Source organism: Saccostrea echinata, unplaced genomic scaffold (genome assembly GCF_033153115.1).
Source record: "Saccostrea echinata isolate AGI-Se365-2 ecotype Australia unplaced genomic scaffold, CSIRO_AGI_Sech_v1 ptg000052l, whole genome shotgun sequence".
Classification (NCBI taxonomy): Eukaryota; Metazoa; Mollusca; class Bivalvia; order Ostreida; family Ostreidae; genus Saccostrea; species Saccostrea echinata.
In genome coordinates, this window is record NW_026889801.1 from 4,546,719 (window position 1) to 4,574,701 (window position 27,983).

Here is a 27,983-nt window from a genome sequence, read left to right on the forward strand (position 1 = left end):
TAAGTGCATAGTTACGGTGATGATGAAGGTACCTCTACCAAATTTGTGAATTTCATGACCCTGGGACATGGGTTTTAGTGTTAGGATAGGGCTGTGTTGATTCTGTAGTGAAAATGCATTATTTCTTTGAAAATCTTCTCTGCTCCTTGGCAAATCGAAGGCAAACAGAATAAAAGTTTTAATAAGCAAGGATATTTTTACCAGATTTTTGAACATCAGCACCATTTGGTCAAGTATTCTGGTCCTGGCCAGCCCTCTATTAATTTGTATTCTATTGAGAGAAGTTATTCCCCTTTGCCATTCACTTTTGATAATTAATCACTGTAAATAATGTACATGTATTTGAAAGTCAATAGACTAAGAGAATTATGCAAGAAATGTTATTGTATAATACAAAAAGTACTTTCATAGTTTTAATTATCAGGTAGACTTGTAAATAATAAATAAATCAAAATGAGACAAAAATAACTTATTAAATGTTCTTCAAAGACCAAGAACCGTTCACGGTAGCTCAGTCGGTAGAGCGCTCGCTCCGTGATCGGGAGGTCGTGAGTTCGAATCTCGGCCGCGACAGACCTAAGTCGATAAAAAAAAATAGGTAGCAACTGTTCCTTCGTCATGCGCTCGGCACTTTGAAGTGAAAGTTGCGGGTCCTTCGGATGAGACCTTAAAAACCGAGGCCCCGTGTCACGGCAGGCGTTGGCACGATAAAGATCCCTCACTGCTCAATGGCCCTGAGTGCCGAGTAAAGGTCAAAATTTGAAGCCCTTCACCGGTATATGGTGACGTCTCTATATGAGTGAAAAATTCTCGAATGGGACGTAAAACAATATATAATCAATCAATCAAAGACCAAGAGAGGCCAATGTGAGAGGTCACAATATGGAGTTAAAAGTAGTACGGAAGAACTAATACTAGTTTGTTAGTTGTCTGCATTGCTATAGTGATAAATGGGGGATAGATTAGAATTTAATTTATGAGTTGTTACTGAATACTAGACCAATTATTTCATTGATCCTGATCATCCTATTTCTCTTGCTTTTGGGCAACAAATCTTCATCTACCAGTTTATACTTTATGGATCCTCTAAATTGTTGTTTTATACTCAGGTGACCGTTAAGGCCCTTGGGCCTCTTGTTATAAGCCCTCCCTACCATATGGTCATGAAGTCTTTTGGTGGAATTTTTGTCCCTCAGTTGACCTGAAGGTAAAACAGCATGTGCCTTTGCTTGCTTAAGTAAAAAAAAAACCACTTTCAATTCTTGCCTGTATTGCTTTCTGGTATCTTAGAATTGGAAGAGGTGAACATGTACACATTAGGATGAGGAAGAGCCTATAGAGAGTTTTTATAGCTAAGAATTAAAGCTGAAAGAATTGACACCTAGAAGTGTAAGTATCATAAGAAGTGAGTCCAGTATAATGCCCGGTATAATGAGATATATCTGTTGTTTTGTATACACCAGTATTTAATGTATAACAAGGTTAATGCGAGTATTCTTAAGGTTATTAAATACTAGTACTCAAAATAAATGAAATGTGAAACTATTTGCACAGGCTTTATTATTAACATATAAACACAAATGAAGCCATATGCTTGCATTCTCCCTAAAACTTATGCCTTCATAATGAAGTCCAATGTGCGAACATTAAAAAATTGACACCCCCACCCCCAACCACCCCTAAAAAATTGTTTGTGATGCATTTGATGTATATTGCTGTATGATTACATTCTATCATAATAGGAAATCTAGTGAATTCACAGAAAAAAGTCCCACTTTTTTAATTAATAATTTTCAGAGTCATCGTACCTGACTGAGGAGTGGATATCCTGAAAGCAGATCATTGGGTTCTAAGCTCATTTTCTGCTAAAATAAAATCATTTCCAAAGATATAAAAATAGTATTAAATCTCGTCAGTTTATGCATCTGAGAATCTTTGGGTATTTTGACCCAAAGGTGGGTCACATGACCTGATGAATTTAATTTATAGCTCTTCATTTTGAAATTGCTTTAAATGCATGTAAGTTTGGCATGAATATTATGATGTGCTTAGAACCATCAAGCTTAATCAATTGATGTACCTTGAAACTTCGAAGTGTGTCAACTAAAATGTAGGTCACAGTGACTTACTTTCTTAATTTCACAGCTATTCATCTTCCAAACAATTCAGCTAAATATTTTTGGATAATATGAGGTGTAGAATAATCAAACCTGGCGAATTTTTGAGCCCCAAGTGTGTATCAAGACACTGTGACCTACTCGCTTACACGAGTACTATGCCATGAGGGGTCACTAAACATCGCTAAACCTAAATTGTTTATGCATCTTGAAGCTATACAGGAATATGTCAAAAGTCACAGTGTACTTTTGAGGTCTGATTATTTTTGTCCCCCGCTTTCACTGAAAGTGGGGGATATTAATTTGGGTCTGTCTGTCCGTCCGTCCGTCCGTCCATCTGTATTTCTGTCTGTCTGTAAAACTTTCGTTTCCGCGCGATATCTCGAGAACCCTTTGAGCTTTCGCAATGAAATTTTGCATATCAACTCCCTAGGCCTAAAGAAGAACCCTATTGATTTTGAGGTCAAAGGTCAAGGTCATAAATTCTGTCTATTTAAACTTTTTCGTTTCCGCGCGATATATCGAGAATCCTTTGAGCTTTTGCAATGAAATTTTAAATAACAACTCCCTGTGGCCTAAGGAAGACCCCTATTGATTTTGAGGTCAAAAGGTCAAAGTTCAAGGTCGTAAATTCATACATACCGTGTGTGTTTAACACTTTTGTTTCCGGGCGATATCTCGAGAAGCTTTTGAGCTTTTGCAATGAAATTTTATACCATAACTCCCTAGGGCTTCTCTCGCCCCTCTCAAAGTGTCCCATCCCGTTTTTTGGTTCTATTATTTATTGTATTAAAAGTCGCTTGACTTAGCACAGGGGCATGTGGAGAGTTATTACGTATAATACAGGTTGTCGGCGGACTTTATCTTCTTATTACATCTATTAGAACTGTTTAGTAAAGGCTAAATTAGACACCATGTATTGTGTAAAATTTTGACAATATCGAACGTGAATATAATCATTATATGTGACCTAATGTTTGTATTTAATTTGCTGTATTATCAAATGGGGTATAACTCTCGCCTCGCATGTGAGAGTGCCGGGTTCAAATCCTGGACGATCCTTTTTTTTTTTTCTTTTTTTTTTTTTGGGGGGGGGATTTTTTTTTAATTGGATTTACTAAATTATTGTATTCAGCATGTGAAATGAAAAAGTTATGACGTCTGGCTTGTACAAACTCATAATAAAAATCATTATTACAGTGTGATAAATATTCTACATATAAAGAATCTTCTATACACAAATTCAAGAATAAGCAATCAAATCTTTATATCCATATTGGCATTTTTTATTTGCTTCAGTATACATATATACATTTAATAATTCTACAAATCCAGGGGGGGGGGGGGGGGCACCCACCCCTCGAACTGCGCATGCTCTTCTTTTTTTTTCCCTAAGCGGGGGACAAAAATTCTCTGAATTAGCTTGTTTAAAAGTTTTTCAGTGAAAGCGGGGGACAAAAAAATACTGTACCAAACCAAGTGAATTTTATGAGGAAAAGCAAAATGGAATCAGTGACATAATTTGAGTAATCGAACTTTGAAACAAAACTTGCATTATGCAAATTTCCGTATAAACATTCAATCACAAGGACAAATTGAAATTGTATATAAAAGCTGTCTTTGGAGGGTGGATGGTGAGGAATATTTCTAATACATTGACAAGTAGAATTGCACCATTCTGTACTCTGCTGCAATACAATGCGATACATTGTGATGCCTGCCAAATTGTCCAATCAATATTAACTTAGTCATTTTTTTTCTTAATTGAATTTAAGAACTGATTGAATACACACACTTTTTTTTAATTTTATGCTTTGAAAAAAATCGGTTTCAAAAACAGACTAGAGAGCATTTCTTTTATTCTCATATTCTTAAATATTTGTTTTCTTTGATATGAATCAAAATTAACGAAGTAATTAAGTCGAAGGACTTTCGTAAAGTTACGTGTTACTGGGGTTTTTATCGAATGACTAGTTTGAGTATGCGCAAAAGATCCAAAAGAAATGAACACTCCTTTTTGACTGATGAGTGGATTTTTTTGTTTGCAAGAGAATTTATTCTATTTACCATAATAAGAATTTAACTGCATTTTATTGCACTGCACTACAATGCAATGTCATTCAATAAAATGAAGTCCATTTTTGTTTTACATTATGGTATTGAAAATAAGGTGTAAATTAACATATTTTCTAATATATTTTTAATTTTTAAAAAGTTTTGAAAAACAGACTGGATGGAATATTTCCATTCACATTTTCTTATAAGATTGTTCTCTTTCATACGAATCTAAATTAACAATGCAGTAATAATGTCGAAGGATTTTTTGACAAATTTTTTTCATTGCTGTTTATTATTTTATGCAACGCCTAGTTTGGGTATAAGAGAGAAATCTCGTGTTTGACTGATGAGTGCAAATTTTGAGAGTGATGCAGATAAGCACCAGGAAGGATAAACAGAATATATTCTGATAACAGTACTTAGAGCTAAATTCTCAAGAACTGTTACTTTTGCTGAATTTTTTTTTATTGAAACAATGATATGAAATATGCGAAACATCCCGAGGAAAATTAGAGCGTCGAGTGAGGTTCTTTAATTACAAGCTAATTAATTTTGCTTTTAAATTAAAATATAACTGTCCTACAATATATGCATTGTAATGCTTGAAGTACTGTCAAATTAAAACATTCCTTGGTCAATTTTTATTATTAGGCAAAACAGTGGGAAAAAATATTAAACTTTCCTGTTTGACTGATGAGTGAATATTAAGAGACTCAAACAAATCGCCGATGACTTTGTAGAACAATCAAAGACGCTTTTCAATACTGCTTAGCAGTACTTGTTTAGTGAGATAAGCTCACACTAAGTCCTTTACACGCGACATTACCCGTAACCGTTATTTTCTCTGACTTTAACACATGGTCATTTAAGAATGTCTCTCTAACGTCTTATATATAGTATACAAGCCTGTTACTCGTTAGCATTACTTAAATATTTACATAATATCAAGCAGATATCAATGATCGTTTTGTCTACGTTGTTCAAAGGGACATAATTTGAGTTGTCGAACTTTGAAACAAAACTTACATTATGCAAATTTCCAAATAAACATTCAATCACAAGGACAAATTGTATATATAAGCTGTCTTTGGAGGGTGGATGGTGAGGAATATTTCTAATACATTGACAAGTAAAATAGTTGTGCTTGTTTAAATAAAAGTAGAATTGCACCATACTGCACTCTGCTGCAGTACAATGCGATACATTGTGATGCCTGCCAAATTGTCCAATCAAATTAACTTGGTCATTTTTTTTTTCTTAATTGAATTTAAAAACTGATTGAATACACACACTTTTTTAAATTTTATGCTTTGAACAAAATCGGTTTCAAAAACAGACTAGAGAGCATTTCTTTTATTCTCATATTCTTAAATATTTGTTTTCTTTGATATGAATCAAAATTAGCAATCAGTAATTAAGTCGAAGGACTTTCGTAAAGTTACGTGTTACTGGGGTTTTTATCGAATGACTAGTTTGAGTATGCGCAAAAGATCCAAAAGAAATGAACACTCCTTTTTGACTGATGAGTGGATTTTTTTGTTTGCAAGAGAATTTATTCTATTTACCATAATAAGAATTTAACTGCATTTTATTGCACTGCACTACAATGCAATGTCATTCAATAAAATGAAGTCCATTTTTGTTTTACATTATGGTATTGAAAATAAGGTGTAAATTAACATATTTTCTAATATATTTTTAATTTTTAAAAAGTTTTGAAAAACAGACTGGATGGATTATTTCCATTCACATTTTCGTATATGATTGTTCTCTTTCATACGAATCTGAATTAAAAATGCAGTAATAATGTCGAAGGATTTTTTAAATTGACAATTTTTTTTTTCATTGCTGTTTATTATTTTATGCAACGCCTAGTTTGGGTATATAAAAAATTGAAAAAGAGAGAAATCTCGTGTTTGACTGATGAGTGCAAATTTTGAGAGTGATGCAGATAAGCACCAGGAAGAATAAACAGAATATATTCTGATAACGGTACTTAGAGCTAAGTTCTCATCAAAGAACAGTTACTTTTGCTGATTATTTTTTTATTGAAACAATGATATGGAAATATGCGAAACATCCCGAGGAAAATTAGAGTGTCGAGTGAAGTTCTTTAATTACAGGCTAATCAATTTTGCTTTTAAATAAAAATATAACTGTCCGACAATATATGCATTGTAATGCTTGAAGTACTGTCATATTAAAACATACCTTGGTCAATTTTTATTATTAGGCAAAACAGTGAAAAAAAATATAAACTTTCCTGTTTGACTCACACTTTAACACATGGTCATTTGTGAATGTCTCTCTAACGTCTTATATATAGTATACAAGCCTGTTACTCGTTAGCATTACTTAAACATTTACATAATATCAAGCAGAAATCAGTAATTGTTTTGTCTACGTTGTTCAAAGGGACATAATTTGAGTTATCGAACTTTGAAACAAAACTTACATTATGCAAATTTCCAAATAAACATTCAATCACAAGGACAAATTGTATATAAAAGCTGTCTTTGGAGGGTGGATGGTGGGGTAATGCTTGAAGTATTGTCAAATTAAAACATACCTTGGTCAATTTTTATTAGTAGGCAGTGAAAAAAAATATAAACTTTCCTGTTTGACTGATGAGTGAATATTTTGAGACTCAAACAAAGCGCCGATGACTTTGTAGAACAATCAAAGACGCTTTTCAATACTGCTTAGCAGTACCTGTTTAGTGAGTTAAGGGTTTGGTTTTGTGTGCAGCCAAGTGAGACTCACTAAAAATAAAAACCTAAAGATCTCAAAAATTAAGCCTTGCTAACACTTGAAAACTGGTCCATGTCATCTTCATAATGAAAACAATCTCTGGGTATATGCAGCTTAATTGACACTTGCAGCAGTTTGCAGCTATGAAGTGCACAATACACCTGCAGGACTGCGCAGCCACAGGTTTTAGTAGTGCACCAAAAAATCCAAAAAAATATGAAATAGTTAAACCAATTAAGTGGCTACAACTATTTGTGAAGAACCTTTGATTTAAATGTAAACTCACTACAATAGGTACATTTCTTTAAATGCATACTTGTTAGTTAAACAAGAAAATGTTAGCCATGAAAGTAGTCCCAACCACATGGCAATGTGTTAAAAATAGAATTAAAGAGACTCACTGTTGATCTAAAATAGCACTTTATATGAAATCCCAGATGTATCTAAAATATTACTCTATGGTGTGTACAAAACACAGTGAAATTAATGTTAGAAAAATAATTTTCTCCTTAACAAAATATGCCAAATAAGATGTTAAAAAGCTGCAGGGATAATGAAAGTGGGCAATTTAAATAAGAGGCCTGGCCCACAACATTCACTTGAGTTACCTTGGTGTTCTTCAGATTTCTAAGACATTCTTATCCCCCTTAATTCTCATAAAAACAAATTTGAGCCAATATTGTGGCCCCACCTTGGGTCATAAGGCCATGTCTAATCCAAAACTGATTCCACAACATGAGGATATTTCATTATCAATATGGCTAACATGGCTTATATGTTTCCTAAAGTTTTTTTTTTTCACATGTATACATGCATTTACCAATTTATATATAAAATCTGATCTCAGATTTATTTGAAGAAAAAAAAAAAAATGAAAAAAATACAAATAGGGAATATTTTAATATTATTATAATAATAAGTCTGGCAAATGATTTTGACCAACTTGAATCTTCAATACTTGAGGATGCTTGCATACATTATGAGTAAATCATTACCTTGTTCTTCATTAAAGGATGATTTTTTCCTATCTATTCCCATGTCAAACTTTGATACCCCTATTTTAGGGTTTAATTTTTATGGATGACAGATGGACAGACACCAGAGACTCTTTGATCAGAAAAGTTCAATAGAGCCTCTGCTCAGATGAGCTAAAATGTAAATGTCTTTGATTATTGTAAAAAAAAAAAGTCACCAAGAAGAACAAAAGAAAAGGATGATAAATGACCTTTTTTATTCTCAATCACTTCCAGGATATTATATTTCTTTTAATATGTTAATCAGTATATGTTTGACTATTTTTTGTGAAACTTTCTTTAAAGATATAAGGTATAATTTTATAAATAAGCTTCAATTCTAACAATATAACTCTAATATAACTCTCTAAGATATTTGAGACCTGTTTTCTTAGCATGGGTTTCACAAGAGTGACTTTAAAACATTTTTTTGCATTTAATGCACTAAACAATATGAATAAATTAGATAAAACACTATTATAATATCCTGTATCAAGATCCCAAAATGTTCTTCATTGTAAACTCGTGGAAAGTTCAAATTAATATGTATTTTTGTTTGGTCATCATATTAACTTTTTTTTTAAATGATGCTTGGAAAGTTCATAGCATTTGTTCATACAACCATGAAATCAAAAATATTAACTTTCTTTAGTCATATCATATGAAACTAAATCACAGTCTTCACATTTTGCTGATATTTTCTCCAACACTGCTTTCCAAAAGATTAACTGTTGAGACAAACCAACATGGACCAAACCCTCTGTCATTTGAATGATCTCCTTGACTTTGAAATCTGTAAAATGTTAAATATAAATAATTTATAACATACCACTAAAAAAACAATACTGTTGATCACTCTCAAAGAGGGAACTTGAATTGAAAGTTAAATCTTTACATCATGACTAAGTAAAAAGTATGCAAAGATAGACATGTAAATTTCAGGGTCAAAGGCTACACATCCCTCAGCAATGATCGTCACATTGTAAATGTTGGTTAACACTGATTGTTGGACTGAATATATCTTATTTTAATTTACAATTAGTGTAGATCAGAGTAGTTTAATCCATATAGAGATAAATGAGTCTAATCTGTATGTATACAAAGAGGTCAAACATAAATAACATCAATTAAGGTAAACCCAAGTGATGGTCATGTCATTTTGCCTTGGGAAGTAGATGAGACAAGCATATAAGATCATAATGAAATAAAGCAAACAAGTACAAAATCTGAAGGTTAAATGACAAGGTAAGGATTTGATGGCAGAATTTTAAAAACCTGATATGATGACATGTGTGTTAGTAAGCTACAAGAAGATGATCAAAAACAGTTCCTTCCAAAAGAGATTGAAGTTTTCAATTATTTAAAAATAACCTCTGAAGTGACTTCCTTTTTTCAGTCACTGTTTACCTAACAGTTGTTTTTTTATCGTTAAAAGTCAACTGCAATATAAACAATTACTTTTATTGGGTTATAACGTGACATCACACATATTAGGTTTGATTATTCATGATAACAATACTTAATTCACTCAAGCAGCCTCGGGTAGGAGAGAACTGTAGGCGGACTCCAACCATGGCTTGAGACAATGTGATGGACACATATACAACATTCACTTAAACAAAATCTTTCTTTTCATCCAACCGCATATATATTTCTCATCATAAAAATTGTACATTCTTTCATTCTGTACACATAGAAAAACATCTCAATCCAATTATACAAAATGAAAATGACTAGTCAGCTCACTGTGATTATAACACCTACCTTATACCCTTATACACATGTCTATTAAATTTACAGAATCATTTCATTGGGATATAAAACTTACCTTACAGGGGAGGTTTTTTGGGAGGGTTTCAACACAGGTATCACATGATTATGAAATGCAGAAATTGACGGTCCAGAGAAAATATCTGTCAACAGTGTTCTTTTTTGTGAAACAAGGCATTCTGTAAACATGGTAAACATAGTTATAATAAATTTTAGGAAAAAAGTTCAAAAACAATTCTTTTAAATCTAGATATTAATATTAATCTTTGTTGAACATGTTGAAGGGTGTCAGTGTTTTAACTGAATGGTATTTATTTCCTGAAACTGTGTCCGATAAAACTTTTTTCTATGAGACATTATAAGAATAGAGTTTTGCTTCCATCTCTCGAAATTATGTGAATTTGAATTTGATTATTGTTTGTTATCTTCATATTTCATTGAAAGTCTCTTCCATTTTTTTCTTTAAGCATTTTAACCTCAATGTGTCAAACTATACCAGATTTCTTGATTTTTTTTATTGGTCCCATCAGGATAGAAATAACAAGGTTTGCCTGTACCATTAAAATGCAGGTCCTCAAAAAAAATATAATAATAATAACCTTTGAGATAAAGTGGTGGCTACATGTACATTCATTTTTTTTCTTCAATTTTATAGAAAAATCTTAGAGGTTAATATTTCTACAAGAATATTATGGAATTTATGGATCAATACCAAGGTTTACCCCCCACCCCACCCCCAGCACCTTATCTCTTCCTTACAAGTGCAACCAACAACCTAAGTCTGATTGAGCATATGAAAAACTTTCATAAAATGAACATTCAATTAAAAATAAACATGCATGCTTGGTAGCATTTGATTCAGCATGCTCAATGGTAACTTAAGATCAGGTAAGACCCCCTTATTATACTCCCTTTTTGATGAAACCAATGCAGCTGCAGAAATTCAAGTTTTCAATCTTAACCATTTCAACTAGAGAATATTAATTATTAATACTTTATGCAATTTTCATCTTTAAAAAAAAAGCTATTTTTCAATTTTGCTGCACTCTTCATCAAATTGATGAACATTCAAAAATTTACATATCAAGCAATAAGCAAATGAAGTTGACATCCTTGAAAATTTTTATCGTTTAATTTACTTTTCCCCATGAGAACTACATATACTGCACTAATCTGCAATCAGAAGGACCAAGTCCAAAATGATGGTTTGTATACAGTACAAAGTTATGTGAAAATTATTTATATAAATAATTAATAATACTTGCATCTCTTTTACAAAAAGTAAAACAAAAAAGCAATAAAATTTGAATATCAAAATTTTGATCTACAAATAACACATCTGATTTACCATATATGTGTACTACGTAGAGTCACTTCACTTAGCTGTCATTGGACATTTAACTTGGTGTGTCTGAGGCTCAATGAAGGATCTTACACAAAAATCGCTCATTAATGAAAACAAAATTTAGTTCTTTACTCTACTCATAATATTTGAAACCATGTTTTTGACTGAACTATATTTTTATACAATAACGAATACTTTTAGTATTTTGAAACATAGTAATATTTATTAGAGGAACCTTAAATATTGCCCGCTACCAAATTGTGGTCAGCAAGAAACACGTGGAAATTCTCAGATCCTTTGTATAACGTTTAACCTTTTTAAAGTTGATGTGCATCAGATCGCAGGCGTTGTCATACTCAAAATGTATTACTGATACTAGGAGTTATATCGTATTTCTGAGATAAGGCTCATAAATCACAATAAACACAACAAATCGACTTACCAGCTCCTACTTTCACTTTAGCCGAATATCGCATGACAGACCTCAGAAATAAACTACGCTGAGTGATTATAGTTCTTAATTTTCGTGCAATATTTTTCAATATTATATGACATTGTCCTACATTTGTAGGATTAATATGCTTATTTGATAAAAGGTAATTAATAGCCTTACCTGCAAAAGAAATAACAGACGTTAAATTCAGTCGGAACTGCTAAAACTGGGCGCGTATTAATTTATCTGTCCATTGTAAAATCGAAGACGGAGCATTCCCTGATATGACGTAAACATCGATGTTACTTTTATAATAAACAATATTAAACATTTAGATCGAAACATTCTAATAGCTGGAGATGTTTTACGAAATATCTCTCTAATTGCTTTGTGTAATCGGGGTACTAGAGACATCAGATTACAGAAATAGTCAGTTGGTTTCAATACCGGAATGGCAGCCCCCAGATTTCGCATGGCGGACATGCCTAGTTGAAGAAAAACAGACAGTTATGGAAAAAGTACGCACAGAATTGTTAGGAACGAAACAAATAGTTGTACCCATGACGTTCAACTATCTGCACATATACAACAAATGTCATGTTATTGTTTTGTTAGACCTGTAGCTGTGCAGTCCTGCAAGTGTAATATGCACATTATTGCTGCATGACACTGCAAGTGACAATCAAACTGCATACATATCAAGACAGCATTCCCATGGAAGGTGTCATAGGTCAGTTTTCAAGAGTAAGCAAGAAGTATTTATTAAGATATTGAGATTTTTATTTCGTACGAGTTTCACTTGGATGAACACAAAACCAAACCCTTAAGCTAACACTAAGTCCTTTACACGCGACATTACCCGTAAAGCTCCAATTTTCGCCGTAAATTAACATTTTTATAGGACATGTTTTTTTTTTCTCATAAAAAAAAAAAAAAAAAAAAAACAGATTAGAGCAATTTCCTGGTTACTGCCAATTTTATTTATAAAACCGGTTCTACCCTATAACCTTAGAATGGGTCAACCTACACCACGTGTCTTGAATTTAAATCACATTAACATTAGTAGGGGTGCAGCATGTGAAATGAAAAAGTTATGACGTCTGGCTTTTACAAGCTCATAAAATCATTATTACAGTGTGATAAATATTCTATACAAAAAGAATCTTCTATACACATATTAAAGAATAAGCAATCAAATCTTTACATCCATATTGGCATTTTTTTTTATTTCTTTCAATATGCATGTACACATTTAATAATTCTACAAATCAAGGAGGGGGGGGGGGTCCGAACCCCGCACCCCACCCCCACCCCCACCCGAACTGCGCATGCTCTTCTTTTTCCCCTAAGCGGGGGACACAAATTCTCTGAATTAGCTTGTTCATTGTTAAATTTGCTCAGCTTGATACTTAGAGGACTAGATCGCCATACCTTGTTCAATGAGGTATCTTATGTGTTACAGCCGTAATCGTAGAATACTAGTAAATGACCCAAAGGTAGGTTACAATGACCTATTTATTTATTAATCATTATCCCATGTAAATTATTGTTTTCATAATTTTCATACTAAGGGACTTCTCAGCATTACTCACTACTATATCTCTCTCCTCAGTCGCATCCCTCAGTATGTCTCTCCCCCTCTTTATCCCTTCTTACTCTCTATTTATCTTTCTCCCTCTCTCAGTCTTTTTTTTTCCTAGCTTGCCCTTTCTCCTCTTTCATTCTCCTTGCTCCTCTCTCTCCTTGCCCACACTCTTTCTCCCCTCTCCCATTTTCTATAAGCATTAACTATCTCATCCTCACAACGTCAGAGGTCCTGAGCCCACTCGTGGCCTTTGGACCCCTGACAAATTTCATTCGATATTCTACGGGCTTGCTTCTCTCATTGAGAAGCACCAATCAGATCGGGGCTTTCATAAGTTGATATAAAACGTAAACAGAAAGTAGGCAGTTGACACTTCAGTGCACATGTTATAGGTTTGTTTAATTGTCAGCGAAAGGTTTAGTGTGATTGGTCACAATCAAGATTTATAATTTCCCCAAAAGACGTCGCTGCAGTCAGCCCGTAGAATATCGAATGTAGGGGTCCAACGGCCACGAGTGGACTCCGGACCTCTGACGTTGTTTTTCTGGGGCTTGCCCCCCCCCCCCCCCCTTCCCCTTTGGAGAAAAACAAAAACAAAAAAAACAAACAAACAAAAAAAGTTGCTACGGGCTGGATTTAGTTATCCGCATTTCAAGAAACTTCTTGACAGAATAGGTTGTAACAAGATGCTATGCTGTTGTGTTCACAAGTGGTCAGTTTGGCTTTTACAGTCCTTTTTAAGGCACAATAAAGATTGAAAGTAGCTGATAATCACAATTTCTCAAATTTTACTGTCCATTACAATGGCAACCAGCACAAAAATTTTATTTATAAAAGTTTCAACTATGATCAGCAAAGCTTCGTCAAAATCGGTGACCATGCTAGTCAAACACGTAAAAGTTGTTACAGAGAGAAAATGTTCTGAAAATGTCATTGGACTATTTTTTTTAATTCATTTTTGAAACCAAGAAAATAGTTTCACGTTAATGAAGAATTTTTTTACTACAGTTTATTCAGTTTAAAAGTTTTATTTCCTTTTAATTTGGAATTGATATTATGACTTTTTTAAAATGTGATTTTGTTTCCTTCAGTCGAAATATGAAACATCATTTTTCAATTTTGAAACTTTTTTATCAATGTTTATTCAGACATTTTATAGATTAATTGAAACTGTTGCAACTGGCCTGGTTTACATTTTGGCAAAAAATTTTATGAAACTTTTGATGATGTGCTACACGACCCTCGTTAGATTGACAAAAAATTAATATCCGAATTTCTAATCTAATTTTTGCATGTGTAGCGGTCAGATGGGTTCGATCGCCGGTGGCCAGATATAGCTAAGTTGGTAGAGACTGGAGATTCAGGGGTTCAAATCCTGGTCTGGTCCGTCGCATCTTTCTCCTCTCCCGTTACATTTGGTGCCGTGCCATGCCCTGGAATTGACAGGTGGAAGACCTTCCAGGGAAGAGCCTGGGTTGGTGTCTTCGGGGAAGGGGCGGGGGGGGGGGGCTTTAAGGAAGGAGGAATATGGCGGTCAGACGGATTCGATCGCTGGTGGCCAGATAGTTCAGTTGGTAGAGCACCTGACTGGAGATTCAGTGGACCTGGGTTCGAATCCCGGCCTCAAGACCATAAACTGAAAAAAGTCTTAAGTCAAAATTTCAAATCCACATAACTTTTGAAATAATTTTGATAACAGAACAAAATTTTCATCATATGTTTATATTGGAATATTATACAAACCTGCAAAATTTTAAGTATGTATTTTGAATAAAACTCAGGTATTAAAAATCAAAATTTTGACTTAAGTCTGTTCTCAGTTTATGGTCTCGAGGCCCGGTCTAGACCGTCGCATTTTTCTCCTGTATATGATATATGTACATTCGAAGAATACCACTTTTACCGGAAATAAGAAGAAGATATAATATTAGAGAAATATATCTTTATTTCAGGCGGGGGCCCACTGTTTACATCCCATTCCCATTGACTTTAAGCCCCGCCCCACTTTCGAAAGCTTTTCTAAAAATACATGAGCGCAGAGACGTAGCTTTCTCTCCTTCTGCTGTGTTAGCTGCAGATATTTTTTTTCCGAAGAGCTACAATTCTGCAGCTAGGTCGATGTATTTTATCAAACTCAACCTATATGTGAAGGAAAAAAGTACCTCAACGCGCTCACAGGTACTTGGGTCTTGGTTTATAAATATGTATGTACCTTATTGATATGTAAAAAAAGTACTTTTTTTACATATCAATAAGGTACATGCATATTTATAAACCAAGACCCAAGTACCTGTTGGCCTAATGGGGGAGGGGGGGGGGGGGGGGTTCCTGTCCCCAAGCACCTGTGAACGCGCTCAATTAATGTGATTAAAACTTCCGAAAATCCAAAAGGTCTTCCCCATTATAAACTATTCTTCAGTTGTCGTTGTTTGAAAACTATCAAAATAATTGTGGATTTATTACAATTCTTCGTCAACATATAGACCCTTGTGAGAAGCAGAAAAAATAAACACTGGCCAGTGTGGGGGTCGAACCCACGACATTCGCGTTATTAGCACGACGCTCTAACCGACTGAGCTAACCGGCCGTTATATTATGTGAACTATCTTTTCATCAGTACAAATTGCCTTCTTGTCCGAGGAAATCCGATTGCATATTGATACATTAAGAGTATGAAAACGCCAAAGTATTCCGATATAACAATGGCGGCGCCCTGCATAAAAATTTGCAATGTAATTTTGCGATCGATTTCCAGAACAGGTATAAAATGTTTCAATTAGGATAAGAAAATGAAAATATCTGTATTTAGTCATGCCATTTTATTGTACCTCAATATACGCATTATACATTGCGGATATGCTGTTTTTATTTATTGTGTAATCAGCATATCTCGAATTTCCTCAATTATCCTCTAATGGTTCGTAAACCTTTTACAGTAACACTGTCGATCACATCAAAGGTATTTTCTTTGTTGGATGGCATTTGCTTTAAAAACAAGTTTTCTAGCGGTGAAATGGTTGAGTACACCAAAGTAATGCTCTTTATGTAAGTTTTTAAAACAACTGGCAACAATTGACTTGATTGAAAACTCCAGATCTGTAGTTAATGAAACAAGTTAGAAGTTACAAGTTAGGGCCAATTTCCTGTTATATGTGTTGTAAATAACTGGACATGTAAGGAAGAGGATTGTTTTGAACAGGTCAAAATTGCATTCTTTTAAAAATAAATAATGGTATCTTAAACATGTGTATACAGGCTAATGTGTAGTAATGGAAAACACTTCTGAAACCATTCATATAAATAATTTCCTTTGGAGAGGAATGACATTGCAGTGATTGTAAAAAGAGAGAGAGAGAGAGAAATTCATAGAAGCAAAATCAATACAGATTCAAAGAACATAATAATATGTTTAACGGTTTGACCATTGGGGTGAGCGCAGTTGTACCACCAAAAAATTTACACACTAGCTTACACTTGTAACCTTGATCCATCTCTTCAAACCTCAAACCACACGAGACACATTCTAGACTGTGACGTCACATGTCGTCTGAATTTACAGAGACAGCCAAGCGTCATGTTAAATGAGACTAAAGGCCTAGTGCAGTTTTTAACAAAATACATTGTAGAGTATAGATGCAATTATGCAATTATTTTTGTTTCTTTTAAGCTCTCTGAAAACTACTTGGTTTTATATTTTATATTATTTTTAAATACGCCATTATCACATCGAATCCTGGTAGTGAGGGAATTCTGAGAAGGTTTCACACGAAAAGAACAAGGTTCACTTAGGGCCTTTTTTGGCCCTGTGAATTTCTGAAAAAATGAAACTGCTTAGTTTTAGATGAAAATATATCAAATATCATTTAGACCCTTGGTGACTGCGTATCTATCAAAAATGACGTAATTTTCTGGCTAGTCAATGCATTATGACGTCATGTATTGCGTCATTTTCCCCATATCCTGAAAAACTCTTCAGAAAACGGCCAATATTTAAGTTATTTTTCAGTATTTCATATAGAGCGCAACCTCTGATCTAAAATATGCAATTATTAAATGATAAAAATGTTTCTGAGCATTAGAAAACATGTTTTATTTTTTGGATCAAGGTGTGCGCTCATATTATTTTTCTTTGCTGAAAGTACTCAAATTAACCTGTTTTCTTTAAAATTTGAGAACATTGCAATTTCATTAAGCCTGATTTCCAATACCTGGACTTTCAGGGGGAAAAATATCATAGGAAATGAAAGTACAAATAAGTCTCTACTTTATGTTAATGTTTGAAATAGAACATTAAGTGTTAGTTAATAAATTGGTATATCTACAGGGCCATTTTAAGCACAAAGTGAACCTACTAGCTCTTTGCATGACGTATAATATATGTCATTCCGAATTTCCTGTATTCTTACTTGATAGTCTATTGAACTCACTTTGTGAGCAGTGCTCGCTATAAAATTAATATTCCTTGTTATTGTATTAATGAAAATACAAATTACATTAAAAATAGACTTTCATTTTATATTTCCAATTAAATCTGCATACATGCACTGTGGAACTGATCAGGTTGAATGGTTTCAATTAGGATCTCACCATAATTAAATGTATTTATGAAATTGTGGTCCAGGGGTCAAGTCACATTCAGGCTATCTTTTGGTTACCTATATCTCTACTTGGGACTCCCAAGCCAACCCCTTGAACTGAAGGACTGAATAAGAGCTTTGGGTGTGTTTGGGGAAAAAGTAGTGGATTTGACCAGGTTGATCAACATCATTTCCTCAATGCAAAAAAGCATCCACTTCTCCCTTCCATTTACACTGTTGTATGTGAATATTGTGTAAAGAAAGAGGAAATAGTTTGCTGGTTTTAACTACAAATGACATGTATTTACTTTTAACTGAAGTGCTGATTTTTATACATGCCTTTTTTCTTAAAATGTTACTCCTAGGGGCAAACTCTTTGATTACAAGAAGATAGACTAATATTACGGTATTTTCTCCAATACACTCATTTAGAAAAGTGGAAAATCCTGTGGAATTAAATCCAGCAAACTATTTTCTCTTTTTCAGATAGCTTTTAAAGAAGTGTCCAAACTCCACATCATTTTTCCTATACATACATCATCCCACCATTATCATTATGGAACACCTGATGGACATGGAAATCATGGAGAAGGCTACTGATGCAGAGACTGCCCTCAAACAGATAAAGGAGTGTATCCAATACAAGGACAGTAAGGGCCTAAAGACAGTGATACTGGAACACAAACTCAAGGACCAGTCTGTATTCTGGGAAATCGCATCAGAATTGACTGCCAATTTGACAGAGGAAAACTTGGAAGCATCTGAGTATTTCTTTGAGACTTGTCAGAGGTGCTTGAACTACATTATTGAAAATGGCAACCCAAAAGAGCTGCTCCTAGCCATTCTGGAGCAGGCTGATTCTTTCAAAGATGACCAAAAATTTAAATGTATTATGGAGAGTGTGCAAAAGATTTTGTTGAAGTTGCCAAGTAAACGTCATCATTCATTGGATATCACCTTGGAAACTCTCTCAGCTCATATAGAGGCTCTCCCAGAGCCCAAGGACCATAATCTTGATAAAGAGGAAAGAAAGTTGCTGGAGATGGATTCATCTGTCATGAGAGCTACAGATGTAGTCCTGTGTTATCTAGAGTTCTTAAGTCCTTTTGTGGAAGAGGTTTCTATGAAGAATCCTCAAGTCAGCTTCTGTAAAACTAGTCCACAAGTCCAACTTCTGATGAAGCACTTAATGAAGCTATTGTCACATCCACTCTTTCATCTGGATATGACATTCAGACCCAAGGAACAAGAAGAGAAAGAAAAATCCTATAGCAGAATCTGTGCAGAAAGACTGATTGACCATTTATCTCAACTCTGTCCAAACTTTTTTGCTCTGATTGAACAGGAAATGGAAAAGAGGAGTTGGAGAACCAAACAGAAGACAAGTGAGGAGAACGATGAAGAAATGGAGGAGGACAGTAGTGACAAAGTGAGAGATTGGAAGGAGGATAAATTGATTCCTGAGAAAAGCTTTGCTTGTCTAGCATATTTAGTCATCGCTGAAGGACTTGGTGCTGATAACATGCCCTGTGTTTACAGCCACAAGTTCATGCTCCGGTTTCATCTGACTTTCATTAAGTTATTCTTGGAGGATCAGCACTCTCTAGTCAAACTGAAAGGAGTCCTTCTTCTAGAAAAACTTATTGCTGTCATCCCACCCTTCACCTTCAAACATTATGAATTAGACAATGATTATTACAAAGACATTTTGAATTCACTGATATCAACCATGACACATTGCCAAAATAAGGATATACGCATAGCCTGTGTTCCAATATATTCTACATTCTTTAGCATGTTTACACTTCGAGGACGATTTCGATTATATGAAATTGTGTTCAACACATGTAAGTTTTCTGGAGTTGTTGGGTACACCTTAAGTTTGTATAAAGAGCAAGTGGACACTTTGCTAAAACAAGGAGAAAAGTGTGAGAATCTCTTTTTTGGTGAAAACATGATCAAAATTTTCAAACTTGTTTCTGTAATCCCAGATGGAGCCACCACTGATTTATTGGAGAGTTCCGATAGAATTCTCTCTGTTCTGAACTTCATTCGGTACTTAGTTTTGAGAGATAATCCTGCTTCAAATGCTACAGGTTTTTGGGACCTGTATCCGAGACTGGATAAGGAATTTTTTGAGCCACTCAGACAAGCTATAATTCTATCCAAAGGCCACTACAACTTGGATTTAGAGGATGTCAAGAAAGGAAATCCTTTACCCTCGGAGGAAACTGAGTTCAAGGTCAATGTTGGTGGAGAGACTTTAGGGGCTGTTTCAAAAGAGCAAAGGATTCAAGTTATCGAGTCTGCTCTAAACACTTTTGATATGATGGACAGTATACTTAGCCGTATTATTGAATTGGCAGATGGTCAGAAAAGGATGTTGAAAGAAAATCAAGCTGATAGTTAAATTGACTTTCTTTTTGTGAAACAAAATTAAATTATGCAATGGAGATCGTGTCCTGATCACATGATACAAAAAGCAAATTTAAAGTTAAGAAGAATTTTAAGAAATTTTAAAAGTAATAAAGGTGTATTAATACTGTCTGACTGAAAGTGCTCATTATCTGCTTTATATAAACTTGTATTGTTAGAAAAACTGTGGTATGTGTGCTTTAAGAGCTGAATATTTTCAATAAAACAGTTTTAAAACTTCTCAATATTGTGTATCTGTAATAATTAAATTGTGTTTATATATTCCAACTCCAAAAATACAAATATGTTAACGTTATAATGAATATTTAAAAAAAAAATCACTTTTTTTTTGGTTAATTTATTTGTGATTCATTGAATGCAAAGGTGGATCCAGTTGAAGAAGGGAGTGGGGGGGGGGGGTCTGAATTTTTAATTTTTTAGATGTAAAGTGATTAAAAATAACTAGGAACCACTCGTAGGTTCTTAATTAATAGAAGTCTTATATGATCATATGAAGGACAGTTGCTTGTCCATAAGATGAGAAGGTGTAGATGTGTCATTCTCAATAAATGTTAAAACAAAAGTGTTTTAGGTGTCAGGGGTTATTTCCATGACACCAATAATACTGAATGAATGTTTATAATGATTCAATAAAATAATAACTTTACAGAGGTTATACAAATCGTTTACAGCTCTGACTAGATATAACAGACATGCTGTTAGACAGATGTGTACCACCAATGGAAACAAAAATCCACCACACAGCAACTTTATAAATCAAGATTCTGCCCAGGGCGGAAGTGGGAGGTCTGAATTTAATGCCCAGGGCAGTAATCAGGGCAGTACCCAGCAAGCAGGTTTCTCAGAGGAGGAGTAAGTACAAGTTGTAGGCTCCATCCTACACTGTGTGTTATCTGTCTCCTTAGCATGTTGAAACATGATTTATAGTGATCTGTTACAAGTTAATCTAGTTTGGCAAGTGGAAACTATGACTGTCTACTGGAATTTCAATATTTCTCCTTATTAAGGAGGAGAATATATATTGAGAGGAAACTTTGTTATAAACAAATTACTGTAATGTTTCCCTGTTTATAGCAAAAAAAATAGATAGGAAATAAAATGTATCTTGTACAGATCACACAGTACGTATAAAATGTTTTTAGCTTTATACAACTTCAACAGAAAATGAATGAATTATTACATATAGAAGGCAATAAATTAATGAGCTAATATATGTTTAACAAACATAAAGTTAGTTTCTTATTTTTTTTTTAGATTACGGACTTCTGATGAATATTCTGGTGAGCAAGAAGATGAGGAACTGCCAGAAGAAACAGAGGAAGAGTTCCAAACCAAACAAGCTATACTGAAAGCCTCCCTACCATTTGTACATGACCATGGGTGGACACGAAATGCCTTAGCAGCTGGTTAGTTTCAGTGAATCTGTAACATTGGTCATTTCGAACAATCTCATCATGAGTGATAATTCCCCACCATATATTTTTTAGCTCACCGCAACGAAGTTGGGGGAGCTTATGTAATACCCTCGGCGTCGGCGTCCCAGGTTAAGGTTTTTGGAGCAGTTTTCTTTTCAAGTACTTCTATGGCCTATATTAGTCAGAGATGCATGGAGGATGCTTCTAGTGTGTTTTATTGTACCAGTCAAGGTTTCAGATGCTGCAATTTCAGCTAAAGAATGACCAGGTTAATGTTTTTGGAGCAGGTTAAAGTTTTTGGAGCAGGTCTCATTTCCAAGTAACTATAAGCCCTATATTGACCAAACTTGCATGAATGATACATCTAAGGATGCACACTACTGAACTTGCTTCGGATGCTGGATCTGACCTACATTTTCCGGATGAGTGACTAGGTTAAAGTTTTTGGAGTAGATCTCATTTCCAAGTAACTATAAGCCCTATATTTACCAAACTTGCATGGATGATACATCTAAGGATGCACACTACTGGACTTGCTTCTGATGCTGAATCTGACCTATATTTTATGGATGAGTGACCAGGTTAAAGTTTTTGGAGCAGATGTCATTTCCAAGTTTCTATAAACCCTATATTGACCAAACTTGCATGGATGATACATCTTAGGATGTACACTACTGGACTTGCTTCGGATGCTGGATCTGACCTATATTTTCCGGATGAGTAACAAGGTTAAAGTTTTGGAGCAGATGTCATTTCCAAGTAACTATAAGCCCTATATTGACTAAACTTGCATGGATGATACATCTAAGGATGCACACTACTGGACTTGCTTCGGATGTTGGATCTGACCTAAATTTTTGGCATGAGTGACCAGGTTAAAGTTTTTGGAGCAGATGTCATTTCCAAATAACTGTAAGTCCTATATTGACTAAACTTGCATGGATGATACATCTAAGGATTCACACTACTGGACTTGCTTCGGATGCTGGATCTGACCTACATTTTCCAGATGAGTAACCAGGTTAAAGTTTTTGGAGCAGATCTCATTTCCAAGTAACTATAAGGCTTATCTGAACCAAACTTGCATGGATGATGCATCAAGGGACAAACAATCTCAAAACTTGCTCCGGATGCTGGATTTGACTTACATTTTCTTGATGAGTGACTAGTTTTAAGTTTTCAGATAAGTCTATTCCCAAGTAACTGTGAGCCCTATCAGACCAAAATTGCATAAATGTTGCATCTAGGGATGCACACTCCTAGATTATTAGTTTAGTGTGGGACTTTGCCTTACTTAAAGACAACATTCGTTGAGGTAGCTCTGTAATCTCTGATTACCTATGTTTTAAAAGACAAATTATGGGCCAAGTTAAGTCTTATTCTTTGCCATGAATAATGATTAATTCATTAATTTATTCATGTTTTCAGGATCATGGTAAGTTGATCAAGCACCAAAAGTGCAATATTTCATGAAAAATTCATTTTACTTCTTGAAATCTACGGACGTGAAGGAGGCAGTTTAAGTTTGTTTGTTTATTTTGAAGGTGGGGGTAGCAAAACCTTTTATTCCTTGACAAACAAAAAGAAAAAAAATCATCAGCATTTTTACTGAGGGGACATATGTAGATTAAGGGTTTATTAGTGAGAATATTTTTCTGAATTCTTGAAAACATTTTTTACTTTTGGTTGGTCAAATAATTAGCCTAGGAAAATTTTTACTGTGCAATTTGAATGATTGTACATTGCATACATTTTGTGCCTAAGAAAAATATGAGGATTTTCAAGTCCATTCTTGATTTATTTCTATTAATGTAAAACAAAGTTTTAATCCATTAAATTTGATATATTTTAGGAGCAGAATCTATTGGTATGCCATCAATAGCCCATGGAATGTTTCCTCGGGGTGGAGTGGAATTAGTGTTTTATTTTTATGAAGAATGTAATAAAGAATTGTCATCCATATTGAAACAGAAAGTAGAAGGGATGAAAGAGAAGGGAGAGTAAGCATCTAAATCTGATCAAAAGAACTACCATATTTCTCCCAATAAGCTTCCACAGTGCTCAGAAAATAGCCTGTAGGAGCATGGACGCTTATTGGGATGAATATGGTATTACTGTGTAATTTTTATTGACAAGAATCATTAAAGGCACATAGAAAATTGCTTATGCGGAAGCTGAGATAATTGTCTTTAGGATGAATATTTTGTTTCTTATTTCAGAAAGCTAAAAACTGGACCTTTCATACAAGATGCCGTAGAAACAAGATTAAAAATGATAACACCGTATATTGACAAATGGCCTCAGGTAAGTAATACATGCTGATCACCACACAGTTGTAAAATACATATATTCTTTGTAACTGAAATAAGATGCAGTCAATTTTTACATAATCTAAAGTGTCTTAAAAGTAAATATTTTGATGTTGTAGGCCATGGCTATACAGACACTGCCCCAGAATGCGTTTCAGGCATGGACTAATTTAGGACGCTTAATGGATGATATATGGTACTATGCTGGAGATAAGTCTAATGATGTAAGTGCATGTACTGACAATGAAGTTGTGTTTCTGCAGGAAATTGAACTCGGGACCTCGGGCTGTTTGTTCAAGTGCCTTTTGCAATCATTAGTTTAAACTTAAATACGTGTATAAATGTCAGGCAACACCTTGTATGAAGGTTGTCCTAAAATTGAAAGTTGGAAACAGAAATGAATTGAAATAACAATACAAATGTGTAAAAGAGCACTTCAGTAATGTTCATTATACACATATTTACTTGTACATACATGTATAAATACATTTACATAAATACATAAGTTAGAACTATAGTCTTGAAATACATTTGTTATGTCTGACATGAAATTTGCAGCAACTTGAAATGGGTTTGATTTATCGACAAAGGATTGGAAAAAGATGCTAATAATCTGAAATTGTTTAATTAATTTGTGGACAGTTTAATTGGTACACTAAGAGAGGGTCGTTAGCGGCTGTTTACAAGAGTACAGAGATCTACATGATCCAGGATAAATCGGAGGATTATGCTGACACCTGGCTGTTCCTGGAGAATAGGCTGGAAGATGTGGTCAAGGCTGGACATCTGACCAGAAATGTAAGATCAAAATAAGATTATGTAAAGGATTATCACTGTTGTAGAAAACACTTATTCTACAGACACCATAAGTGAACTTGTTTAAAGTCAATTAATGTTTGATAATATTTAATAATGTACAATTAAATATGTTTTTGTATAATTTGATGTAAAAAATCCTTTGTAGAAGTTTACTTTGAAAACTATACTTTTGAAATAGCTGGGGGCCTTTTTATTTCATGAATATTTTTAGAGTGTTCTATGAAAATCACACTATATATAAAGTATATAAATGATTAAAATGAAAGATGTTAACCCCCCCTCCCCCCCCCTCCCCTCCAAAAAAAAAATTCTCAGCATCATGCCTTTTCTTGTGACATTCCAGCTTGACTATCTGACTGCATTTTCTTTTTCAATTGTATTTTTGCATCAAATGTGGGTTTTTTTTTCAGCTTCAGCAGACTGGCACGGTGCTATCAGAGGGTGCTATGGGGATGTGTATAATGGTAGGTAAAAGTATGACTTTGTTTAGGTCTTGTATATAATTTTATTTTAACTTGGTAGACCCCCCCCCCCCCCCCCCCCCAAAAAAAAGAGAGAAAATCTTATGTTTATAAGTTATGATAAGTTTAAGATAATTCTATGTCAGTTTTATAAAAATTTTTTTGTGTGTGTGTGAAGAAAAGAAATGCACAGTTGTGAAAGTATTTTCACATACAATATTCATAATTATTTTTGTGAAAAGGAATTTTTTTTTTTTTTTTTTATTAAATGATATATTTATTTTCAATAACATACAACAAAATATTGAGGCAAAACTTCCGCAGAAGCCCTCTGTATATACCTCACCTGGGGTGCCAGGAGCTCCCTGGATCGGTATTTTTATTATAATATCTAATTTACAAAATAATATACATTAAATGAGAAAAAAAAAATTACATGTACGTATACATATCATTGCTGACATTTCATTTCTATACATATGCTTATATATCATTGTATAATATTTTTTATAAATAAAATAAGTATCATAGATGAAATATCTTAATTTATATACTTCTCAAAATACATACACAAAGAAAATCGTATTTGGTCAGCTAACTTTTTTAAAAGGTGGTAATTTAATTGAACACTTTTTGCATCCTTTGCTACTAAATAATACTGATATAATGATGATTTTAAAAAAGATAACATTGCATGTGCATTTACATTTTCATTTTGTAATCTACATTTCATTTTATACTTGTATATTTTGTAACCTACAATTGATATGACATTATTAAAAATTTTTGTTGTTTCGTTAAACTCATTAAAAAATCCTACAACAATATTTTTCCAGGATATATTTAATTTCAATATTTTTGATATTTTTTCCCATAATCTTTTTGAATCCGAACATTCTAAAATTAAATGTTCAATATATTCTACTTGTCCACAACTTGTACAATTTTTCCCCACCTCTTTATTCCATTTACTTACATTAGGATTACAGTTCAGCTGATTATGTAAAAGTTTAAAATTGAATTCTGCTATCTGTTTATCAAATACATTTAATATCTTAGCTGTATAAATATTTTTCCATTGACCATTTGTTATATTGAATTCTTTTGACCACTTCGTTTCCATTATTGGCTTTTGCTTCTTTTTAGAAAGTAGAATTTTATAATAAAATCCTGATTTTTCAAATTCTGGGTTTCTACTTTTTCCTTGAAAATAAAAATAGGGTTTTTGTATATTAGTGTTTTTTACATTACAGTAATCTATATTTAGCTTTTTAATTGCTTTTTTCATTATTAGATATTCACATAAGTAATTACTTTTTGATTCAATGATCTCTTTTACATCCGCAATATCTTTCATACCTTCTGTTGTAAACAGATCTTTTACGTATAGAACACCACTTCTTGCCCAGTTTTTTAGATATAGTGGTTTATTGTCGTGTTTAATGAAACTGTTTAACCATAAGTTTTCTGTAATTTTATTACGCGGTGATAACGATTTACATTCGTTAAAACTACAGAAAATATTCTTGTAAAATTTCGAGAATTTGTTTAAAACGTTGAAATCATTCGGATTTATAATATTACTACGTAATAGGTATTCAAAGTTTATTCCATAACTTTTTAATGCGTTATCTAAAAAAATTCTAAGCGTAGAGTTTTCATTGTATAGCCTTTTGATCCATCCGGATTTTACGCTTTTAAGTTTGCATTCGATATCTATTAAACCAAGACCACCCTCATTTATTGGCCTTATAAGTGCATTGCGTTTAATTCTCTCTCTCTTATTCCATAAAAAATTGTAAATAATTTTATTTATACTTTTAATGTATTCGACATCTGGATTTTCGAGAACTGTAAACACATATAATAATTTAGACACTATGAGTGAATTAATAACGGTACATTTTCCGAAAAAAGTTAAGCTTCTTGTTCTCCATGAATCTAATATTTTTTCGAATTCTTTAAGCTTATGCAACCAATTTTTTTCATTATTAGATATTTTGTCGTGTCCTAAGAAAATTCCGAGTGATTTAATAGGTTTATTTGTCATTTTAATTCCTTCTATATCTTCTCGTGTGTTTTTAAGGGGTCCCAAGAGAATACCCTCTGTTTTTTTCTAAATTTAACTTAGTACCAGACATTTTCCCAAAAGATTGTATAACTTTAATAGACGCTTTTAAGGATTCAGTATTTTTCATTGGCAAAGTGCAATCATCTGCATGTTGTAAACATTTTATTTCGTCTGAGTGTCCAATTTTGAAACCTTGTATACTTTCAGAGGCATTTATTTTTAATACCATGATTTCAATAACAAAAAGAAAGAGCAATGCTGAGACGGGACATCCTTGCCTAATGCCTCTTGACATTGTACATTTTTTAGTTAACCAGTTATTATTTTTAACATGAAAATAAGGTTTTGTGTATAAAATTTTTATCCATCTTAGGAAATTTTGAAAAGGAATTACTTTATGTAAATTTTGGCTTAAGATGAAATCTGTTAAGAATTTTTTAGTGAAGGATTCAATTGATTTTCTCCTTTGTATACTTTGTACACATATAATTTCTAGTTTGTAGCAATTTTTTGTTTTGGACACATATCATTGAAGTCTACTTCATTTTTCCTTTACAGACTCGGAACATACTGGGCATGAACAACAGATGACAGACTAATTAAACATTGTAGAAACCTTAAAGTGTTTATTGGTTTATGTTTTAAACATAGACTTTTACCATATCCATTCACTTTCTGCTTGCTGCCATTTAAAATGTGTTACTTGGTATAGTGTACATAGGTCTGTATATTGATTTCGTTATGATTAATGTTTGCGTAATAAAATGTTGTAAACATGTATTTCAATGTCCTAGTTTTGTTTCTGCATAAAGTCACTTTGCCA

General features: G+C 33.5%; 2 protein-coding genes and 1 non-coding gene across 3 annotated transcripts; 2 read left to right on the top strand and 1 right to left on the bottom strand.

Annotated features, from left to right (window-relative positions):
• Positions 1–15,585: 15,585 nt before the first annotated feature.
• Positions 15,586–15,659, bottom strand: Trnai-aau (transfer RNA isoleucine (anticodon AAU)). Its single transcript has one exon. It is a non-coding gene; the product is annotated as a tRNA-Ile (tRNA).
• A 100-nt stretch (positions 15,660–15,759) lies between these two features.
• LOC133204119 (ubiquinone biosynthesis protein COQ9, mitochondrial-like) lies at positions 15,760–27,940 on the top strand. The gene is made up of 9 exons (XM_061339887.1): positions 15,760–15,832; positions 20,757–20,937; positions 21,340–21,491; positions 23,353–23,500; positions 23,720–23,804; positions 23,929–24,033; positions 24,452–24,607; positions 25,039–25,092; positions 27,719–27,940. Exons 1-9 carry the CDS (start codon positions 15,775–15,777, stop codon positions 27,749–27,751), a joined length of 972 nt encoding a protein of 323 aa, XP_061195871.1. The 5' UTR covers positions 15,760–15,774; the 3' UTR covers positions 27,752–27,940.
• LOC133204114 (glomulin-like) lies at positions 18,146–20,304 on the top strand. The gene has a single exon (XM_061339880.1). It carries the CDS (start codon positions 18,206–18,208, stop codon positions 20,057–20,059), a length of 1,854 nt encoding a protein of 617 aa, XP_061195864.1. The 5' UTR covers positions 18,146–18,205; the 3' UTR covers positions 20,060–20,304.
• Positions 27,941–27,983: the final 43 nt, after the last annotated feature.